General features: G+C 38.6%; 1 protein-coding gene and 1 long non-coding RNA gene across 3 annotated transcripts in view; one reads left to right on the plus strand and one right to left on the minus strand.

The window, feature by feature from the left end:
* Positions 1 to 20,917, plus strand: part of KREMEN1 (kringle containing transmembrane protein 1) — a 39,169-nt gene that overhangs the window by 3,070 nt on the left and 15,182 nt on the right. The window contains exons 2-5 of one of the 2 annotated variants that reach the window (XM_064521835.1): positions 7,765 to 7,927; positions 10,895 to 10,986; positions 17,061 to 17,185; positions 17,624 to 17,777. In XM_064521835.1, the coding sequence (XP_064377905.1) occupies positions 7,765 to 7,927; positions 10,895 to 10,986; positions 17,061 to 17,185; positions 17,624 to 17,777 (534 nt within the window). The remainder of the gene's footprint in view (positions 1 to 7,764; positions 7,928 to 10,894; positions 10,987 to 17,060; positions 17,186 to 17,623; positions 17,778 to 20,917) is intronic. The other variant, XM_064521836.1, reaches the window with a different exon arrangement.
* On the minus strand, positions 5,407 to 20,553 carry LOC135330185 (uncharacterized). Its single transcript, XR_010392000.1, has 6 exons — positions 18,608 to 20,553; positions 15,727 to 15,864; positions 12,389 to 12,546; positions 11,163 to 11,199; positions 8,940 to 9,127; positions 5,407 to 6,584 (listed from the first exon to the last, which is right to left on the minus strand). It is a non-coding gene; the product is annotated as an uncharacterized LOC135330185 (long non-coding RNA).

A 20,917-nucleotide genomic window follows, 5' to 3' on the forward strand; every position in this document is an offset into this window, starting at 1 on the left:
TCATCTTCACTGGACAGGCAAGTCGAGGTCTGAAAAAGTGTCAGGTGTGTATGCACTGAGTCTACTCTCTGCTTTGGACCAATGCTAAAAAGCCTCTGGTGCTGAGCCAAGAAAATGATTGTATTTGAGGATTTTAAAAGATTATGTATATGTGTGTGTTTGTGTATACAGAGAGTGAGAGAGGTTTTTTTTTTTTTTAAACTATATCCAAAATGCCCCTATACTGCAAAGGAGAAATCGTCAGCTAACCTGGCGGCCTCGTATCATCAGATCAGGTTTTTATTGGGTGAATTACCAAATGGGGAGGCATTTTTTTTAGTAATTTGAAAATCACATTTTTAAACAGAGATCGTTCTTTCCTGATTTTTTTTCTGTAGGTCACATCAGTTGTTGTAGTTTTCTACTATTACAGTGTAGGCACTCAAGCACGATAGTTTTGATAGGGTCTTTTGTTACATTGGTAGCATTTGGAAGTAAAGTAGTGAAATGTAAAAAATACCACACTGATTTTCAGTTGGGAAGATCTGAAACAGGCATATACTTCCCCAAAGCATTTATCATAACATCATAACATAATATGGAATGAGATTTTTCTGGCCAATCAGATGGAAATATGCGAATGAATGTTTGGTTCAATCAGTAAAACTGCATCTTCAAAGAAAACCAGTGTACTGCTAAAAATATTTTTAATAATGACCACAGAAGCCATATTTGCCTCTTTGATCTCCTGAAGCTTCTTCTGTTTTTAATCAATGTTCCCACATAAAGAACTGTGGCAACCTACGATAATAAAATCCCTATTCGCATGTCCATAGGGAAACAAAAGATTTCTCATCTGAAGAAGGTAATTTGGTGTTCTGCCTCTTCCACCCGTGGGCCCCTGCCTCTTGCTGCTAGGGTATCTTGGCATCAGTTAAGTGGTTTCTGTCCTTCCCTCTGTGCATTACTCTCTCATTGAAGTGTTTCTGCTGTCTAATTATACCCTTTCAATCAAATTAGAGACTGCAGCATCTGGTTAGTGCCTGTAACTGTTGCCATCTGCACCTAGATACAGTGCTTCCATTTAAGGAGGAGTGCTCAAATTGCAAAGTCGAGCAAGAGCTTTGAAAACAGTCTAGGTGGAATGGAAATAACTTGAAACTTTTCTTAAAACACAGTGTAAGCATGTGCATCAAGCAAGTGATACTTAGCCATTATCAGATCTGGCACCTTCGGTTCCATATTCTTATATTCTGCTCAAGCATTTCTCTGACTCTTCTGAAAGAGCTCAAGAAAAAACAAGTGATGACTGAGCAGACAGTTATGCCAGGTAAATTATAGGAACCTTTATCTCTTGTTCTAGCCTTACAGAGCATTTAATGTTCTGGATATCACATCACTGTAATGAAACCTCAGGCATAAATGGCAGCCACTTTCATTCACCTTGCATTAGCCTTTAATCTTCAGATTCTGGAAAGAAAACCTTGCTTCTTGTCTGGCTGTGGCTAGTATGATAATTTCTGGCCAGTCGTTATCAACTTTAGTCTCTCTGGCAGCAAGCCAGAGCTCCAAGTAGCGTCCCAAACTTAAACAAATGAATTAAGTAACTTTATCGTTTTGGTGAAATAGTTAAATGACTGTCTCATTCTGAATTGTCTAATAACCTCCCTCAAAGGCTACGTATACAGCCCAAACGGAGCACTCTAAGATGTCATTTAAACCACACTGAAACTTCCATCTCTTTGGGCTGCAACTTGCAATGTCACTAAATACAGGTCTTTGAGAAAAGATGGGCTTTGAAGAATGCTCAAAAGATATGTAAAATTTCGTACTTGTCAGCCAGAAAGGGAAGAATGTTTGAGAGGTAGATATCTGTTTGTTTTTAATTGTATAAAAAGGGCTGCAGATAAAATTCAAATGTTTGCATTGTTTCCATCTGGGGTTGTGTATCATGAAATTAGAGTTCCTCCGGTAACTGGGTCTCTCACCATTAAGGATACTACAGGTTAATACCATAACTGGAACTCCATCTTAGCAAAACCTTGGCAGCCAGTACAAACTCTGAACTTTCAGTGTTTTATCATCAGTGGTTCATACAGGGTGGCTATTATTCTGCACTACCTTAATTTTCCAAATGATCCTGAAGTGGCATCCATGTGCAGCGCAGGCATCCATACAGTCCCAAAGTAACAAAGGCATAAATGATCATTGTAAGGTCCCTACATTGAAGAAGAAACCAAGGCAGATGGAAAAAATTTATATTACAGCTGCCGTTTGATCTTCCAAACGTCGATCTGGCTCTAATGAAACCAACTGTGAACCCGTATAGCACACTGATCATTCATGGTGGACAGCCATCGCCAGGCTTACTTCTCTGCTTTTTCTTACTAGCAGTTGCCACCCAATACATACATATCTAGTCTCAGTAATAATTAAAAAAAAAAAAAAAAAAAAAAAGCTTTTTTGGTAACTGTGGCATCTGATGTATTGAAATCAAAACAACCCTGATAATACACTGCAGCTCGTGTTTTCACACTGAGGCTCCTAAACATTATCCTGAACAGGACCTGTTGGTCTTTCCAGCTTTTTGTGAATAAAACCACGGTAGTGGTTTTATTTCTGATTAATTCTATTTGCAGACATTCCCATGAAACAGTAGAAGCAGCAGGGTCATTAGGCAGTTAACAGAGTGACATCATCACAGACCCTTTGATTTTATTAATTGGTTTGACACAAACCTCTACTTCAGACTGTGTCTGAAACCCAGCTGACTGAGATCTTGGAAATATGAGGAGCCTAGAGACTTCAAAATTTGACTGGACATAGTTTTCTCCATGACCTTTCCTTCTAGGGAGCTGTCAGCAGTAACTCCCACAAAGTACATGTTCTTTTCTTGCTGTCTTCACCAGCCAGAGAAGACTAAGATACATTGCACAAGTTCTGTCAAAGTAAGCCATAGTCTTCCAAAACTTCAAGGAATAAGGTTTGCTGAAATTCAGATAACTGATATTAACTTCCTTGAGTCACTGTTCTGCTATTAGTTAGATTTCAAGCTAAAGGTTTCATAACTCAGGGTAGTGTGGAGAGATCAGCCAACATAAGGCAGTTAGATCCAGTGGGTGATAGAACAGTAGAGGAGAAGGTCGTTGGTTTTCTGAGTTTGTTTTCTTTCTTTCTCCTACACAATCATAATCTACCAAGGAGAAAACAGGTAACTGGAGTAAGCCAAAGAATTTTACCCATTCTGTTCAGTCCATCCTTTTCTGACTGTTCTATTCAGATGATCTCTCCTGGCTTAGTTTTGTGCAATCAGGCTGATATTTTAAGCACATCTTTTCACAGAATCACTGTAGCAGTGGTGCAGAACGAAAACAGGACAGAGATTCCAACCTACCATTTTCTGGAATCTTTTAGACCATTTGTCTTGAAAGAGCAGTTATGGGTCTGAAGTGGAAAAGGCAGTGGTCTGCCTGCAGATGGAACGTTCACTTCTCACCTTCAACACGTCCTGAATATTAATGGCATGGAGAGATTGCTAAGGTAGTGTCTTGGATGTCATGCAGCAAAATACAGAGAAATCAATATGCATGATAAATTAAAGCAACTATTTACTGCCAAGATACTGAATATGCTGAGGGATCTCTATCAATTTTACCAGGAATTTTATAGAAAACAGTATAATATATACAACCGCAGTTTAGTAGAGCCCCAAACTGATTGTTCAAGTTAAAAAAAAAGTAGTACTGAGGTCTTGATTTTTTGAATGCCAACATTTGCTTGAAAAGTCTGCACTTTTATGCTGCAGCAAAATTATGATTATTCATTAAAAAAATAAGTTTCCTAGCAACTTCCCTTTAAGAAATAAAGTATTCACATAATTTGATAACAGCTACTAGATCCCATAATTTAAAAATAGTTTTAACTTCAATATTGCTGGGGTAATCAATGGCTTTACATGATATCCTACTCCCTCCCCCTTCCACATCTGGATGCTAGCAAAGCCAAAGGACCTTCACTGTGAGTCAACTGGCACATTTTCTCAAATCTCCTGGCAATACAAAAGAAACAAAGGAGACAGTGTTACAGCTACCTATGTCTGGAGAACAGTACATTATAGCTAAAAGGAACGATGACAGTTCTGGCTCTTCTTCCCATGTAACAGGACATACATTAATTACTACTGCAATGAAGTCTGAAGAAAACCTATTCAAAAAGTAAGAAAAAAAAAAGCTGAAGATCAAAATGCAAAGCAGCTGCTACTGCAAGTTAAAACATGGGCCAGTCTTAGCAGAGTCTAAATTGGGCTGATGTTAACTTCAGTTTAATGTGTGTGCCAGATTACAGTCAGGTATTGTAGCATTCCTCAAATTTCTGAGTGGATGTTAGTAAATATTGCTTCTAGTTTAAAAGTGAAAAGAAAAAAAGTGATAGCACTAAATAGAAGTAGACATCTTTTCTGGCTGTGCATATCACTCCTCACAACTGCTTTTTATACTGTACATTTTTTTTTTAATTTATCCTGTTTGACCATGTATTCCTCTCTTTTCTGCCAAATACATGGGCTTATTTTTTCAGATAAGACATAGAAGAGCTTTGGTATTAACTGCAAAGCAAGCTTACTAAAGAACATGACAACACTGTGGTGACTTAAAAGGTCTTTTTCATGAGTTTATGTAAAATTCTGTAGTGGCCTGAATACTGGAAACACAGATGTACATTTTCAAGGAAATGTGCATCACTCATCTGCATGGTTGATATAGCTAGGCAGACTAAAGTGTTTTGAGATTGCATGGTTCTGCACTGAAAATGTCAGGTCCCTATGGAAGATATTTGCCTCCATGTTGCTAGAAGCAAAGGAAAAATTGCTTTGGACAGTATTGTTGAAGAATTGCTTTGTACAGTGCTGGCTGTAATAGGTAAAGGTTAAAATGTTATGTAAATGAAACTGTTCTGTAATTGAAGCTGAAATGAACGTGTCGCTTTACAAACTTTTGGCTAACACCTAAGGCAAGCTCCGAAGTTTGGAAAACCTATGTGTTACACAAGCGAACTATTAAAATGTATAATCCACTGGTAAAAAGTTGTTTCTTTATTTTACACTCAAAAAGACACTCCCTGTGACCCAAGAAAACAGGTCTTCTGAAATAGACTGGTATGCTTCACCTCAGTATAAGGACTACTTGGCTGAATAAGTGAGAAATAAAATACGTTGAACTGAATATATGGATTATATTCAGATGAACGCGTAGCAATTCATCACTTGTGAACCTCAAATACATAGAGAATCACAGACAGTAGGCCTGAAAAGCGCTTGAAGAGTCAGCTATTCCATCCCTGCACCCAAAGGCAGAATCAGTTTTATGCATGCTCCTTCCAATTCTACCCCCCCCCCCCCAATTTCTTATTAAGCATCTCCTGTGATGACAATTTGACAACCTCCAGGTCATGAGAGTTTATGTTGAGGGCTAACACAAGTGTCCCTGGCTTTAGTATGTTACTTGTTATTCTATATGAATTGGACACGGAAAATAGTTTAGTTCTCCTAGCAACTGTGTTTTAACAAATCTTCCATCAATTTCTTCCCTAGACTTTGCAACTCCAGTTCATCCAAGATTTCTCTAGAAATTACATTTCTTAGGCACTGGTCGTTTCTGGTTTTTTTTTTTTCTTTCTTCATGAATTTTCTTGACGTCATCTGCATTTTTCTTGGAGCATGGTATCTAAAATTGCCATGCTGAAATATGTGGAAAAAGTAATTGTTTCAGTTGTCTTGTTTATGTGCATCCATGTGTGTGTGTATGCATGTAACCATATTGTTGATTCACATTCACACTTGTGATCCATGGTAAACTCTAAACCTTTGCTTTTAGAGCTGCTGCCTGGTCAGCCTATGCCCATCTCATATTTTTAAAGTTTTTTGTCCTCATATGCCATCTGCACCCTTACTGAAAACCACAGGCATCCACTATTTGTGCTTTTGAGGATAATATAAGGTTAATGAAAGCATTGTCATTTCTTTGTTCTGAAAATTGTTCAGTAGGTATCACTATGTGTTACCGCTCCTAATCAACCTTTGTTTTGCAATAAATAGAAAGTTCTTAGGTAAATTAGAGTAAGGAGGAACATTGACTTGAAGCTTATTTCTGCTAAATTAGATTTCTGTCCACAGTTGATGGTAGTGTCCATTAATGGCTGTGCAGACACCTTTTCTGCATACATTCAGCAATAAAGTTACATTTAAAAGAAATTGTAATCTGCCTAGACATTCATACCACTATAATTGCAGAATTTTGATATTTGTGGATCCAGATGAAACTGATTTCAAAGATGTGTTTTTAATAATAAATCTTCCCTCCTTCCACAGTATTTTGAGATACAAAAAAGGTGTACTGGTTAATATCAGGATTAAGGCCCCCTCCTCCCCCCCCCCCCCCCAAGGCAGTCACACCTTTTAAAGGTCTTTCTAGACCTATTTTGTAAGGCACATCTGATGAGGAACAGTTCAGACGAGCACAGTCCACTTCAGGGCCCAGAACAGCAGCAGGGCAGTTTCCCTCTCCATCAGGGCAGTGAACAACAGCATCTGTGCAGCTATTACATGATTTCTGCAGAGAGAATATTGTCAGATAAAACAGACGGTTGCCCAGCCTACAAAGTTAGTGAGAGACACTTGTGACTTTCTCCAATAATGCTACTTAGGACAAATGTTTACAGCAGTGTAACACAGCAAGTTTAATTCTGTTGTGGAATATTGTATTTTAATACTATTTTTAAATAGATGAATGGATGATAAATGTTACCAAGTATTAATTATAAATAGGATGGGTTTATTTTTGGTACACTATAATTACTATTTCTGGAAGATAAGGTGCATCATTTAATCAAAAAATTGTTTTGCACTTTTAGTAGATGGTAAAATCATGCATGCATATGAATATTTATTTGATCAGAAAATGGCATTAATAATAGACAGCAAAACCAGGCAACATGAGAAATAGGATAGTGTGTTTCATGACTAGAGAAATCACAAGGTTTGCTTTAATTTCCAATTTACTGAATATTAGGAAGTTAGGGAAGCAGACATAAATGGGAGAAAATATATGAATAAGGCAGAAAAATACTGACTTGTAAGCTTTAATTTGAACAAAATAAATGCTGTAATGGCAAATCACAGTACCATGATTATATATTCTATATAAGGTAATCCCTTTGTAAAGCAATTCAAGCCAGAGGAAGAAAATCCCTTACATACCTAAGTATTTTTCTAAGTCATGATGTCAAGGTTTGCCAGATCCATGCCTACAAAATCTTTCACTTTATAAAGTACAGAGGATCACAAATTTAGTTAGACGATCATGAGAATTCAGTAATGTGCTGATAAATGGCAGGATGATAACATCACCTAATCTTGTTTTTGGAAAATTTGCAATTTACAGATTCAGCCTAATTGGTAAAACACAAAGAAAACAGTACAAAATGTAATTTGCTCATTCAGTAAATGTATTTTAATTTTATTAATCCCTCTTGAGACCTAATTGATAACTGTCTTATACAATGTTTAGTAAAAATAATGAAATCAGCAATCTCTTCAAGAGATGTTTGACTCTGAGAGAACATCTAAATCACAGAAAGCAACTTTAATGGCCTAAGCGATGCGGAAAGCATTTAAGTGAAAGGAAACTAGACTCTTGGGGGTGGGAGAGTGGGGAGGCCAACCAAACACCAAACCTACATACGTTCTCTCTCTCTCTCTCTCTCTCTTTCTCCATTTCCATTTCTTCCCAGAATGTTATACAGCAAATGGGGCTGACTATCGTGGCACTCAGAACCAGACCGCCCAGTATGCAGGGAAACCTTGTCTTTTTTGGAATGAGACCTTTGAGCATCCTTATAATACTTTGAAATATCCCAATGGGGAGGGAGGGCTTGGAGAGCATAACTACTGCAGGTAAGGAATGTCTCATTGCTACTAACATTGCCTATATACCCAGTGTTACTTTAAACAGTTGACACAAAATTGGGGAACTTCCCATAATACAGTGAAGAATGTCACAGACATGGATACCAGACGGGCATTGTTTTATGCTGTAATCAGTACCCTGGATCTTCGGTTCAACACACAAGCACTATTAGTAGAGTAACTTCCCTCAACCCAGATCTCATCCAAAGTGGATATCATATAACCAATGTATAATCTGGCATAACGGAACATTGCTTAAATAAAAAGGGTATAATGTTGTGAAAAGAAAAGAAAAACCCTGCTTGAAGTCAGATGCAAAAAGCACTAGTAAATGTTTGTAGAAGCATCTGGACCATTATGGTTTTCGGCCTCACCCAGAGGCTTGGTTCTGTTATACACTGTGTTTCAGAGCTTTGTGTTTGTGAAAGTAATATAGACACTAAAAATTCTCAGTGAATACAAGCTCTTCAGTGACCTAGAGTTATTGTTAGATTTCAGAAGCTCAAGGGTCAGTGGTTATAATGCCAGTTCAAGCCATGGCGTATCTACTTTCATTTCCTTAACTTTTAGGGACTTCCTCCGTAACTGTGGACAGTTACTCGGAATAGAAGCCTAATCAAGGAGTTTAGCAGAATTTAGAGGCCAAAGAAAAATCTGCAACTCTGAAAAGCCCAGTTCGAATGCCACCTACGTTTAGAGCTACTGAAACTCTGCAGGCACTTCAGCTTTCAGCCTTGACATTCCTGCAACATCTAACTTTCTGATGTTGTGCATGCCCAAAAAGCATTTCCGCCTTTGCCCAACTTTGCTCACACTTACACTTGCCGTGGGGGTAGGTGGGGAAGAACCTGATAGATACATGATAGATACAGAACATTCTTTAAACAGTGATAATCATCTACTCATTTAGGCTGTATATGAACTCCAGTGGTGTTTCTTACTCTCTGGGTAATGAGGACAGAGCTGTTTAAACCAAGGGATTAAGAATCAAAACATTTACCTGGGGCATGGCAAGAAAAGCTCTAGGGTCTCCTTCAAATGCAGTTTTTTAACCTTGTTCTGCTAGGTTATCTTCCTTCTTCAAGGCTGACCATTTCCCTCTTGCTGTTACATCACCTGGCTCAGGCAAAGTCTCGCAGGTGTATGGAAGGATGATCCTAAGTGATGGATGCTTTTTAAGTTCACATTCTGTTGAAAAACAGTTTTGAAAGTCACTGTTTTAAGAGTGTCACAGCACATCTTTAGCATGCAGCGCGTGTCTAAGACTTGTGAGTCAGAATACCACTGTTTTAACTCTTTCTCTGCCAATCATTTCCTGCTTGATGATGGACAAGATCTCCCCTTCTCAGTAGCAACACATCTCACAAGGCTTAAGACATGATACTTTACTTTATTCAAATATTGTCCCTAAAATTGAGTCTCAATCTAATTTTATACTTCACAACATTAATCAGAAGGATGCTATCTCTCCACAGCTGCCCCTTACTTGGAATACTTTGTTTTCTGCAAAACAACTTGTTAAGATGGAAATGCCTTATAATGTTCTGCTAAACCTCATTTCAGCCATGACAGAACTATGCAGACTGAAGATTTCAGAGATTTTGAAACACACTCAATTGTTTTCTAACTGTGTGCACTTTTGAGGTCTAAGGCAAAGACTTCTAATGATGTTAATCACATTTCTCTGCAATTTCCTTGCATTTTAAGACATTTATGTGTGGAATGCCATTACCATGATTTAATTACTGACATCAGGTTTCTCTCACGCAGGTGTAAAAGGAAAATTTCCTGTAACTGTGAAAGTGAGGAAAATTGTGTTATTTCCAGTACAGGCTCCCCCCCATAACTACTGATGAACGTCGTCCATCAGCTGATTTTATATTTCTACCTTCTTTAGCTACTGGAACCTCTGACATTATACCTAAATTCTTAGTACACTAGTCCTGGGCTTTCCTCCTCCACTACTTTTACCGGTGTGTTTGAAAGCCTAATCAGCAGCAGCTTTGCCATTTTAATCAACTCAACTCACCAGCTGTCTCCAGCATTCCATGGTTTGACCAAAAACATCCCTGGCAGTTCTAAAACCGGACCTCCCACAAAGCATTGTTAACATACCCCAATGACAACATGTAGCCAAACTGACACGTCACTGTAGGGGAGGAGTCTCATTTATACAGATCATGCCAAAATACATAATAAAATGATTGTTGCTGGCCCTAGTTACAGAAAAAGGTCATAGTTCCACCTAACTGTCCAAAAATATCAATTTATTCTGTCAAATTGTTCTTTCAGATGTAAATAGTTTTTAAAGGTGTACATAGAAAAAAAACTCTATAAATAACCTAATGAATAATTAGGCATGCATATGCAAAAGATGCTACACAACAACAATGAATAGTCATGGACAAATAACGAATTACCTCGCCCATCCCACATATCAGATCACTGAAACAGATTGATTCAGCCTTACTGAGGGGCAAGAAAAGAGCTCAGTCTTCCCCAGAACTTTATCAGACATATGGTTTTGTCATTATACACAGAGAGCTGGAGGCTGGACAATATATTTGTACCAAGGCAGGACTCAGTTTTAGGAGTCTAAGGAGCCTGTACACAGCACATGCTGCTGAAAATCCTCCTCCCTCTCAATACCATCCAAAAATAGCTCTGCACCTTTCAGAGTTAGAGGGGGTAAAAAGGGAGTTCAGAAGGGAAAAAGTTTATGTTTTAGACTTTACTAACCTTTTGTGCTTGCTGTGTACTATAATTACCAAAGTTATGTGAACTTCCCGTCCACTTCTGCATTATTCTTGGTATATAAGCCCAGTTGGTTAAATATTCAATAGAAATTAAAACAAAAATAGTGCTGAAACTGAAGATTAGTAAGATTTACTTTTGTGTGATCTTTGAAAATATATGATGACTTTTTGCTCACTCTGTCTGTTTTTTTTCTCTCAGGAATCCTGATGGAGATGTCAGCCCATGGTGCTACATTGCAGAGCACGAGGACGGAGTATATTGGAAATATTGTGAGATTCCATCATGCCGAAGTAAGAGCACCATATAATTATTTTAGGCGTGCATCTCTGTTGAACAGAGATTGGCAATTATACAACAGCGGGTAGTGATTTTCCCAACAGGAACTAGGATAAGGCCAACCAGATTATTTCCACTTGCAGACTAAGCAATATTTTTAAATGCTCTCTAAAGTTAATAACAAGCTTACCATATATCTGCTCCTCCAGTGCTACCCTCTTCATCTCCTGTCAGAATTAATGGATTATATTACTCACAATAAAATGCAAGATAGGGAATCACTCAGAACTTCTGAAATACTGCTGCTTTTCTGAATCTGTAGAGATAGGTCACTTGTTTATTAAAATTTAAAGAGGACAAAATTGAATGGGAAACTATTCTTTTTTTTAAAAAAGATACATATATAGCCATCATTTGAAATTAGCTTATAAATGGATGGTGATAGCTTAATGTGCATAACACACAACATATACAAAATTGTTTTAAAGAAATAAAGGCAGTAGGAGAGGATACGGAAAAAAATGTGGCTCCTTGGTAGCTATATGGGAGCTCCAGGCTAGACTTCCGTTACTTGCAGGTGCATATACTTAGCATTGCTGTTAAAGCACAAAATGGATTTTGAGGTTTTTTTTTTTAAACAGACAATTTGCAAGCTATTCACCCAAATGTATGTCATCTGACAATGAGTTCCCACAAAAAAATCTTCTAATTCTCTCCTTCCAGTATCCACTATTTAGTTTTCTTAATGTATTATATTTTCTATCTAATCCTAAGTGCGTTTCTTTTTTCATGAGTCCTATCAATGTGTTCCAAAATTTTAATTCGTGAATGCTCCAGGATAATATCCTAACAACCACATTTTTAAAAAATATGCCTAAATATTTAAGCAACTTTCCAGTTTTGCATGTCAACAAACAACCATAACTAAACATTTTATTATCTAATCATTAATGCCTTTAATTGCTTCATGTATATGAGTACTCTGAGATTACTAAGGGTTCATTCATGTGTATACTCCCAAGAACCAGAGCAGGTGTCCTTACTTATACAGTAAGGACTTACACAGTAAGGACTTACAGTAAGGATTGAAGTACAGTTCTTACTTAAGGTTAAGAAAACAAAGTCAAACAAAGCAGAAGGGGTACAATGTGATTTAGACTTTGTCCACATTTTTCTTTTTTTTAAGAATATGAGCAAGTGATTCACATCTGCGAGGCAGGCAAACAAATAAGTAAATGTGATTGTATGTCAGATTACTTTTACCTAGACCTAAATACAGATTAAGGAGTTTAATTTAAATAACATCAAATGTAATACTTAGGCAATGCTTATTGTTCAGATTGCACCCTACTCTTTCTTTTCTAAGATAAAAGGTCCAACTCCAGGAAACATCACCCTACTAATTAAGAAATTTACCTTGGTCTAAAATTCAAGATTTTCCATTTTCTTTGAAGTCCACACATGCTAACAAATTCCCTGGATTTGGCACCAGTAAAAATGTTGGAAGGCAAAGTCTCTCCACTCCAGTTGTTCTGCACAAAGAATTCTTTCAAAACCAGTCTCGCTCATTTTCTCTGTGGTGGGGAACAGAAGATTTAAACTTGGACACTTATTTGCACAGATAATCCAGACTTACATTTACGAATGTCCTTTTGACCAGTAGCAGCTGCTTCAAGCATTGCACTGAAACTGGATACTAGAAAAAGGAATTGCAGCAATTTAGAACAAACTGTACATTGCAAGCCCCTCCAAGTCTTAATACAAACCTCATGGCTTATGCAATTGTGTAAATCACAAAAACTTTTTTTCTTTACCAGATTTTCTGTTTTCAGTAAGCCTGATGATAAATCACGGGACCCTCAAAATGAAACTTGTGAAGTGCATAATACAAAACTGGGTTTTATGATGGAACAGGAAAGTAACTGTGTAAAGAAAGCCTATTTGAAATTTTTAGAGAAGTGAAAAAAATTGTCTCATACAAGCTGCTTTCACATCATTATATATTTAGTACTAGAAAAGACATGTATCTGAAGGATAATTTAGCTCTAAACCAGCTATGCTCACATAATTCCAGAAGAAGGCTGACAACATGAAGCTTCTTAATTGCCCAGAGAGATTTGTGTATAATGGCTCACCGTAATGATAATTAAGACACTACAGTTCAGAAGTTTTCATAGACAGTAATTATATCATGGCTCAAGTTCACTATATTTATGCTTAACGGTAAATGTTTCATTTAGAAAAGCATTCTGGTATTCTGCATTTGTAAACATGCTGTATAGAGTTTAGCAGTGTTAAATGAGGATAGATGGTCATAAGCACAAAAGACTATGGTAGTGATCCCAGTAGGAGCTTGGTCTGTCTTTTCTTCCCTCTCCCCTTGTTAATGGCTTGTCTTCTAAGATGGCTGGAATGGACGTAAACAAAATGAAAGGAAAAAAGCCAGCACTGAGGCCTGAGAGAATGTGTGCATCTCATAGGGAGAATTCATAACGTGGCTGTGTCTGAATCCTTTAGACAGTTCATTTGCAATGTTGCAGCTCTTCCTGGCTTTTATGGTCTCTTTGCAGATGAGGTTAGGTTGAAATTCAAAGGAAAGACTGGTTTTCACTCACAAAAGGCAAATGAAACTAAGGCTCACTGTCCCATTAGATTGCATCACCATGTCTATGGCCCATATGACTCTCTTATGACAAAATGATTTCACTACCAAAAGCATATTTCCTCTGTGTGTGTGTGTGTGTGTGTGTGTGTGTGTGTGTGTGTGAGAGAGAGAGAGTATAGCATATACAATATATCTAGATATACTATACATTCTCCATTGCTTTCAAGTTTCAAAATTGTATATATTTTTTATAGAGATATAGCCAGATATTTATCTATTTATACACAGAATAAGAGGCTACTTCAGGTTGGAAGGTACCTCAGGAGTAAAGACACTTCCCTCTGTGTCTGGCTGCAGTCCTCTTAATACAGCCCAGGATGCTGTTGGCTGCCTTTGCGGCCAGGCACGCTACCGGCTCGTGTTCAGCGCCCTGTCCACCAGGACCCACGGGCCTTTTCTGCAGAAATTGCTCTGTGCACATAAATGTACACTTGCACACTGTCTTGTTTTAGATTTATGGTAAGTAGCTCCCCGTGCATACGTCCTGATTCAGTTTAACATAATATGAACAAAGAATGTATTTTTCTAATACGCTAAAAATATTGTCAGTAATAATTTTTGATTCTTGTAGATCTGATGTGAAAGCAGTGTTTAACCAAATTAGACCTTCTTCCCCAGTTCAGAATACAAATGAGCTCCTCTCTACTATCATGTTTATACTAAGTACTCTGATTACCATCCAGTGGCAACTCAGCAATGCTTCAGGTCTATGACCAGGCTGGTCATAAATCTAGCTTATCAGAATCGTACCTGCTTATGGAGGATTCAATTTATTAAGTGCTGTCCCAGTTCAGAAGAGCATTTAATCATATGTTTGATATGAGACTACTCAAGTGCTTTTAGCTGAACATATGTTTATGGGCTCATCTAGTTTGTTGATTTTATATCAAAGTAATTTAAAGAACTGGGCATTTGCTTGAAAATTGCTGTTTAGCGTTGGGCTAGATTTAAGCTTCTCCATGAACGGTGACTTATTCCAAATCCCATGATGCTATTTCTGTTTGCTAGCTATGAGAAAGTCAGAACATCCCTGGGACACTGAAGAGACTCATTAGCTTTAGGATGTTACCCAAATGGTATGCTTTATTTAGCTACAAAATGTAAGAAATTTTGAAATGACTGAGTCTGGTTTCTTAGTGTGGAATGTATTAAGGAATTAGTCCTCCGGAGACAGAGTTGATTGTTCTCACCAGTAAAGCTAATTTTTTGTAAAAAGCTTTAATATGTGGTTTTAGGAATCCCGAGTCTCCTGGGTAAAATGAGCTAGGTTGGTATCTAGGAAGCATTTGCTGGGCAATGCAGTCATGCACTGTACAGAAAACTGAGCTCTCTGAGAATTACGTGCCCAGCTGTACTCAGCTGGGATGGGGCTCCGAATGAAAATCCCCAACAGTGTGTTAAATTAGACAGTAACTTGAGATCTGAGTACTTACAAGCATGTTGCTGCAAGGCATATCAGAGCATAGCTCCATGCAAGCAATTCCAGCTGAAATTGTATCGCCTTTCAAAAACATAGTTATTTTATGACTATTTGAAGCAACATATCTAATTATTCAAAAAACCCAAACTTGAAATTTCTTCCCTGCTACATTATTTCCTTAATTTTTCTCTGTAATATTATAATCATCCTCCTTATGAATTTAATCATATACACTCCAGTATATTTGCTGGTCACCATAGCTATGCTAACCCGCTTCCTCAAAATTAAGACATTGTCGCAGTCAGCATAGTCTAAGTCTGGGACCAGGTCCTCAGACAGAGCTCTTACTGTTCCAGGTGTCAAGATCACTCAGATTTTACCACCAGGCTGGCATCAGTTACTTGCTCAGTATGTGGTACTCCAAAAGAAAAGGAAAGAGACCATCTTTGTTAGAATTAGACAAATCAAAGTTTCTGAACTGAGGTCGTTATTTGAATTCCTGCTACAGGAGGATGTGTATAAGAAATCCCAGAACTGGGACTTCCAGAATGCAGTAAGATGCTTTCTTGACTGCTGTACAAGCCTGCTCATTACAAAAAGAAGCATTACAGTCCTATTATATTTATGTGAAAGTACAGTAATACAAAAGTAGTCAGTTTACTAACACACCGGTTATCTGACAGAGAAAAGGGCCACATGGCTCATCATGTCCAGTCTTCCTCAGAAGCAGGCACTTGGGCAAGAGATGACTAGTTCAAAAGGAGCCACAAAACGTCTAATCCACATGCTATCATCAGACATCAGAGGCTGCAAAACATTTCCCCCAAATCTATCAGTAAGTGAAAAACATGAAGTGGTGCTGTGCCACAAGACATTAGCAAGAAAGTCCAGTGGCACCATCAGAGCACTGGGTAGCGAAATGAAAGATGAGTAAGTAAAACTCTCACATGGTTCCAGGACTGCATCACGCACTTACGCAGAGGTGTGGAGGTTAGGTGGACAATAATAATCCTTGTCAGCTTGGCCTGGGGAAAATTCCCACCTGACCACAGAGCTGGTGATAGATTTAAATCCCAAAGTATGCGAGCAGACATGCCAATTATACATAAAGGGTAATTTTATGCCATTAGCACAGCAGTATATTCTACCCCACATCCTGTTTCTGGTCGTTATGGCTAAATTCCAGTGTAATGATGGAAAGTGCAAAAACAAAAGAAAACAAAAACAGAAGACAAATTATATATTGAGGGAGGAAAGATTTCTTTCTGACCTCCTACAGTAACCAGAGGAGCCTTGAAACATTGGATTAATATAATATAAATGTTTTTTAAAAAACAAGCAATATAGCTCCTTTTAAACCTCGTTGTATATGCCATAAAATATGATACCTAGAATTCATATTAGAATTTTTGTTCTCAATCTCATGGAATTCTCCTACGTAAATATATGCTCCCACCCGTAAAAATTACCAAGTTCCATCCTAAAACAATTTAGGTTCGCTCCCTCAACTATCCTCTTTAGAAGACTTTCAAGAACTTCACTGTTCTGATGGTGTAACAGAAATCATTTTCTTTAATGTCACATTGATAGAAAACACACTTCTCTTCATCCAAAAAAAAAAAAAACCCAAAAAACCCCCACCACTCACACCTAAAAAAGCTCTGAACGTACTTACTGTTTTTTTTTTTTTTAATTGTCCCTGTCAGGAGAGATGAATCAGGCATTTATATTGTCTGTATTACTACAGCATACAGAAATTGGTTACAGAGTATTGGAGGTATATTGTTAGATAACGTGATGCTATTTTACTGCCTGTCATCTATCCCTGGCCATGTTTGGAAAAATATGACAAGGATTTAGCAAAGAGTAACATTTCTCATACTGCGACAACAATACTAGAACGTACGGAGGGCTGCTTAGTAACTAGCTAGTACATAAAGTAGTCTGTCTTGGGTGTTTCTAGGCACACCTTTAGCATGACTATTCTCTGTTATCCTTGCCAGTGCCGGGGAATCTAGGGTGTTACAAGGACCATGGAGAGCCACCGCCCTTGACTGGCACCAGCGAGACCTCCAATAAACTTACTATCCAAACATGCATCAGTTCCTGCCGACGTCAGCAATTCAAGGTGATTTCTTTGACATCCATTTACGAAATCTTTTCAAAGATGACAATATGCCTGGAATCCTCTGTCACATCCCCTCCCCGCCCCCGCCCCGAGGTCCAGAAAGTCTAATGTCTCAGTCCTGCTCCAGGGAGCCCCCTCTCTGCATCCGGAGCAATTTGGGCAAACTCTCCCCCCCCGCAATTAATACTATTTTGTCTGCCAGAGGACAGTATGTTTGCTTACTGCAGCTACGAGTGATAGGGTGCCCTAACTGCCTTCCATCCCTCGCTAGCCTTAAGTAGCATCCTAACAGCTCGAATACACAGTTCATGGTGGGACTCCAACTAATCATACTTCTCCAAAGAACACACGCTCTGCTGCCAGCTTTCTTGCTCATACAACCTACTTGTGTTGCTCTTTGAAATATTATCCCTCCCTTATGCATCTCTGTTGTCAAAGTTTGCAGGCATGGAATCAGGTTATGCCTGTTTCTGTGGAAATAATCCTGACTACTGGAGATACGGGGAGGCAGCCAGTACGGAATGCAACAGTGTTTGCTTTGGAGACCATACTCAGCCTTGTGGTGGGGATGGCAGAGTCATTCTTTTTGACAGTAAGTATTGAAATGGGCTGACTTTTTCCCAAAGGACAGGCCTCAAGTGTTCAACAAATTAGGGGAAAGGTTTTAAAGACTATGAGAACTGTTGCACACAAAACAGCAAGACACCTAAATACAGTATAAAAGAAAGCTGCATTCCACTTCTGCATATAATTTGCAGTCGTTAATAGTGCAAAATAGCTCTTCCAGAAAATGATGTCTGCTCAGGCAACTGACTCATGCTCCAGAGAGCGTATCTCACTTTCCCACAAATGGTGCTAGCTTATCCCTCACAAACAGCACGTCATGGAAAGGCTCCTTCAGAACTGATCTGACCAGAGCATAGATATACAATTAAGTGAGGCACCTTAACTAAAATTTCAACCTCATTGTGTGAAAACATTTTTTTTTTTTTTTTAAGCAAGCCAGGTGAGAATCGCCAAAAGCCAGTTACACAACACAAAGCAATGCAGTAGAGCTGAGAGCAGCAGGGTGTACAGTAAAAGTACAGTTAGGTTGCTAACAGGACCATCACTGATTTCATAATTTCTTAGACAAAGAACTTTTCACTTCTACACATCTTTTCAGTATATGTACCAGTGCCAGCTGGGTAACTCCACAGGTCGAGGGTATGAGTACCCTAATGCCTGGCGGCAGTACAGTCTCCCAGCATAGCTGGGGTACTAGGTAAGTCCACAGTGCGTACTGATATGTCATTGATTCTCAGCTTGTAACTGCCTCTGATGTAGAAGCTACCTTTAAAGTGAAGTTATAAACTTTCTGGAATTAAAACAGGCATCACGTTCCAGCTTCTGAACACACACCCAAGCCTCCCATCACCTTACTCTAAAACTCTGGTTCCCAAGCAGCGAGACAGAAAGGTATTTCAGTTGAGGCAGGAATTTGCCACTTTGCTCACTCAGTTCCAACTTCTTCTGCCCTAGGAATCAAAAGAAGCATTTCAGTTGCATGTTACTTTTAATATTGCAATAGCATGTAGCCTCATACTGCAGGATTCTTCTGCTTGTGGCCTCCCAAATCACTGATGGGTAAAGGCTTCCTTGTGCCTTTCCTTCTCCAACATGACTGAGGGCTCAGCAAGACATTACCCTGAGCATCTTCACTGTCTTTTCTGGCAAGCAGCAAAGGAGAGAAGCGTGGCCAGGTAAGGGAAGTCATCCCAGTAATGGCCACCTATTTTGCTTTGCTGGTGAGCAACACCTACTCACCCCACTGCTCTTCTGCAGGGTCATTGGTTTCTCACCTACAGAATATCTCATATCCCCAACACTATCATCCATGAGCTCTTTCACTACTACACACCCCACTGTCCGTCTCCGTTGGTTTCCTTAGCTTCCAGCATCATCCCAGTACTCATAGACCCGCTCCCCAAGCCTGGTGTCACTTAGTCAACAACAGTCTACAGTGACTATCACTCCAAAGTCCTCTTCAGACACAATAATATCCCATCCCTTCTCTCTCTTCCCCTCGCATGGGGCCCTGTGAGCCCCAGTGACATAGGACCGTGGGGAGGAGATGAGGACAGTAAAGGAGCGGTGACAGGCATCAAAGAGGATTCAGGGTCCTTATACTAAGTTCTTTACACATATATTATTAACATATGTGTTTGTGAGCCACTGACACCGCCTAAAGCTATAATATTCAGATCCACAACACAGAACTCTTTCAGGTCTGGAAGGAACTGATGGAGGGAAAGCATTCCCATTCCACATGGAGAGCTGCTGTACTGTGTTAGGCATCAGTGGAGCACTGGTCATTGCCATTCTTTGTTAATACTGCTGGTTTAAGGAACATCTTGCCGTTCAGTAATTTCAAACAGCACAGCCAAATGAAATAATACCTATAGGAGACCAAACTTGATATAACTCAATGCCAAATGTGAATTCTATCATTTCAGCATTCTGTTAGCATGGAGTAAGCACCAAACACATTCCCCTGGGGGGCTTAGCACCTCTATGCGATCTTTCACATTCATTCAGTTCTTTCAGATTCTTTCAGTTCCTCTGTGGGGTTTTCTGCAGCACAACATTGAAGCGTAAGGTTTGCTGCTATGATCAGGCCTTTCTCCATAAAAAAGAGAAATGTTTTCACATTATTTTCTGGCAGACATTTTGTTCTTCTTCTCTTTCCCACAGCTTCCTTTTAGTTTGTGTTTATTAAAGTTCTTTCTCAGAGATCTGTGAAAACCAAAAAATTTCACTTATGTTATTTTAATTTGAGCTGAATGTTCTCACAGGCCTCCATTAAAGGGTTTTCAGAGAAAGGTAGCATATATAATTTGTAACAGCAGGTGTAAGAAATGTTCCATACATTTTCCTTTCTCCTGCCAATGAGACACCTACAGATCAAACTAGTAGTCCACTGTGATTTAGATTTTAGAAGTTTTAAAAGGCAGAAAATGCAGTCAGATAGCTTCAGTAGGAAAGTAAAGGGGAGGAAGAGAAGCCAATGTAGCATTTATGTATTCTGCATAATAAGTCTCACTATACTTGCAATTGTGACTCCTCAGGAATAAGTGGGGGAAGGGTTGTGGAACTGTCCCCCGCCTCGTCCTCCCCGACATTACAAACATTTCAGGAAGAAAAGAATTCTACTTTGGGTCTTCTGTTCTTCAGCACATGATATGGGAGACTGATACGTCCAATCAGAACAGTTTTGCTGTGAAATAAATTATATTATATGATGGATATATATACCCATATAGAATAATACATATATATGCATGTATACTTATATACAATATATGATTTTTATATATATATATATATATATATAGAGAGAGAGAGAGAGAGAGAGAGAGAGAAACAGTCGGCTGGCAGAGTTTTTCTCTGGATTCATTGATCAATAAGTTTGCACTAGGAATCTGGATAGTTGTCAAGGAATATAAAGATTCATTGTGAGTGTACTTGTCCAATTAATGTTTGACCTTATCTTCACTATGTAACTTGAAAAGTGCCAGTTATGAAGTCTGGAGAAAAGCTTTCACAGTTATTGCTGTGATCTGATATGATCTTTTATATTCAAAACAAGATCAGACCACAGGATCCTTAAAACATATGTAAATGGCCACAAGGATAATTAAGGGATTAGAGCACCTGTCATACAAGGAGAAGCTAAGAAAGCTGGGATGATTT

The sequence above is a fragment of the Dromaius novaehollandiae genome, chromosome 17 (assembly GCF_036370855.1).
Source record: "Dromaius novaehollandiae isolate bDroNov1 chromosome 17, bDroNov1.hap1, whole genome shotgun sequence".
NCBI classification, from domain to species: domain Eukaryota; kingdom Metazoa; phylum Chordata; class Aves; order Casuariiformes; family Dromaiidae; genus Dromaius; species Dromaius novaehollandiae.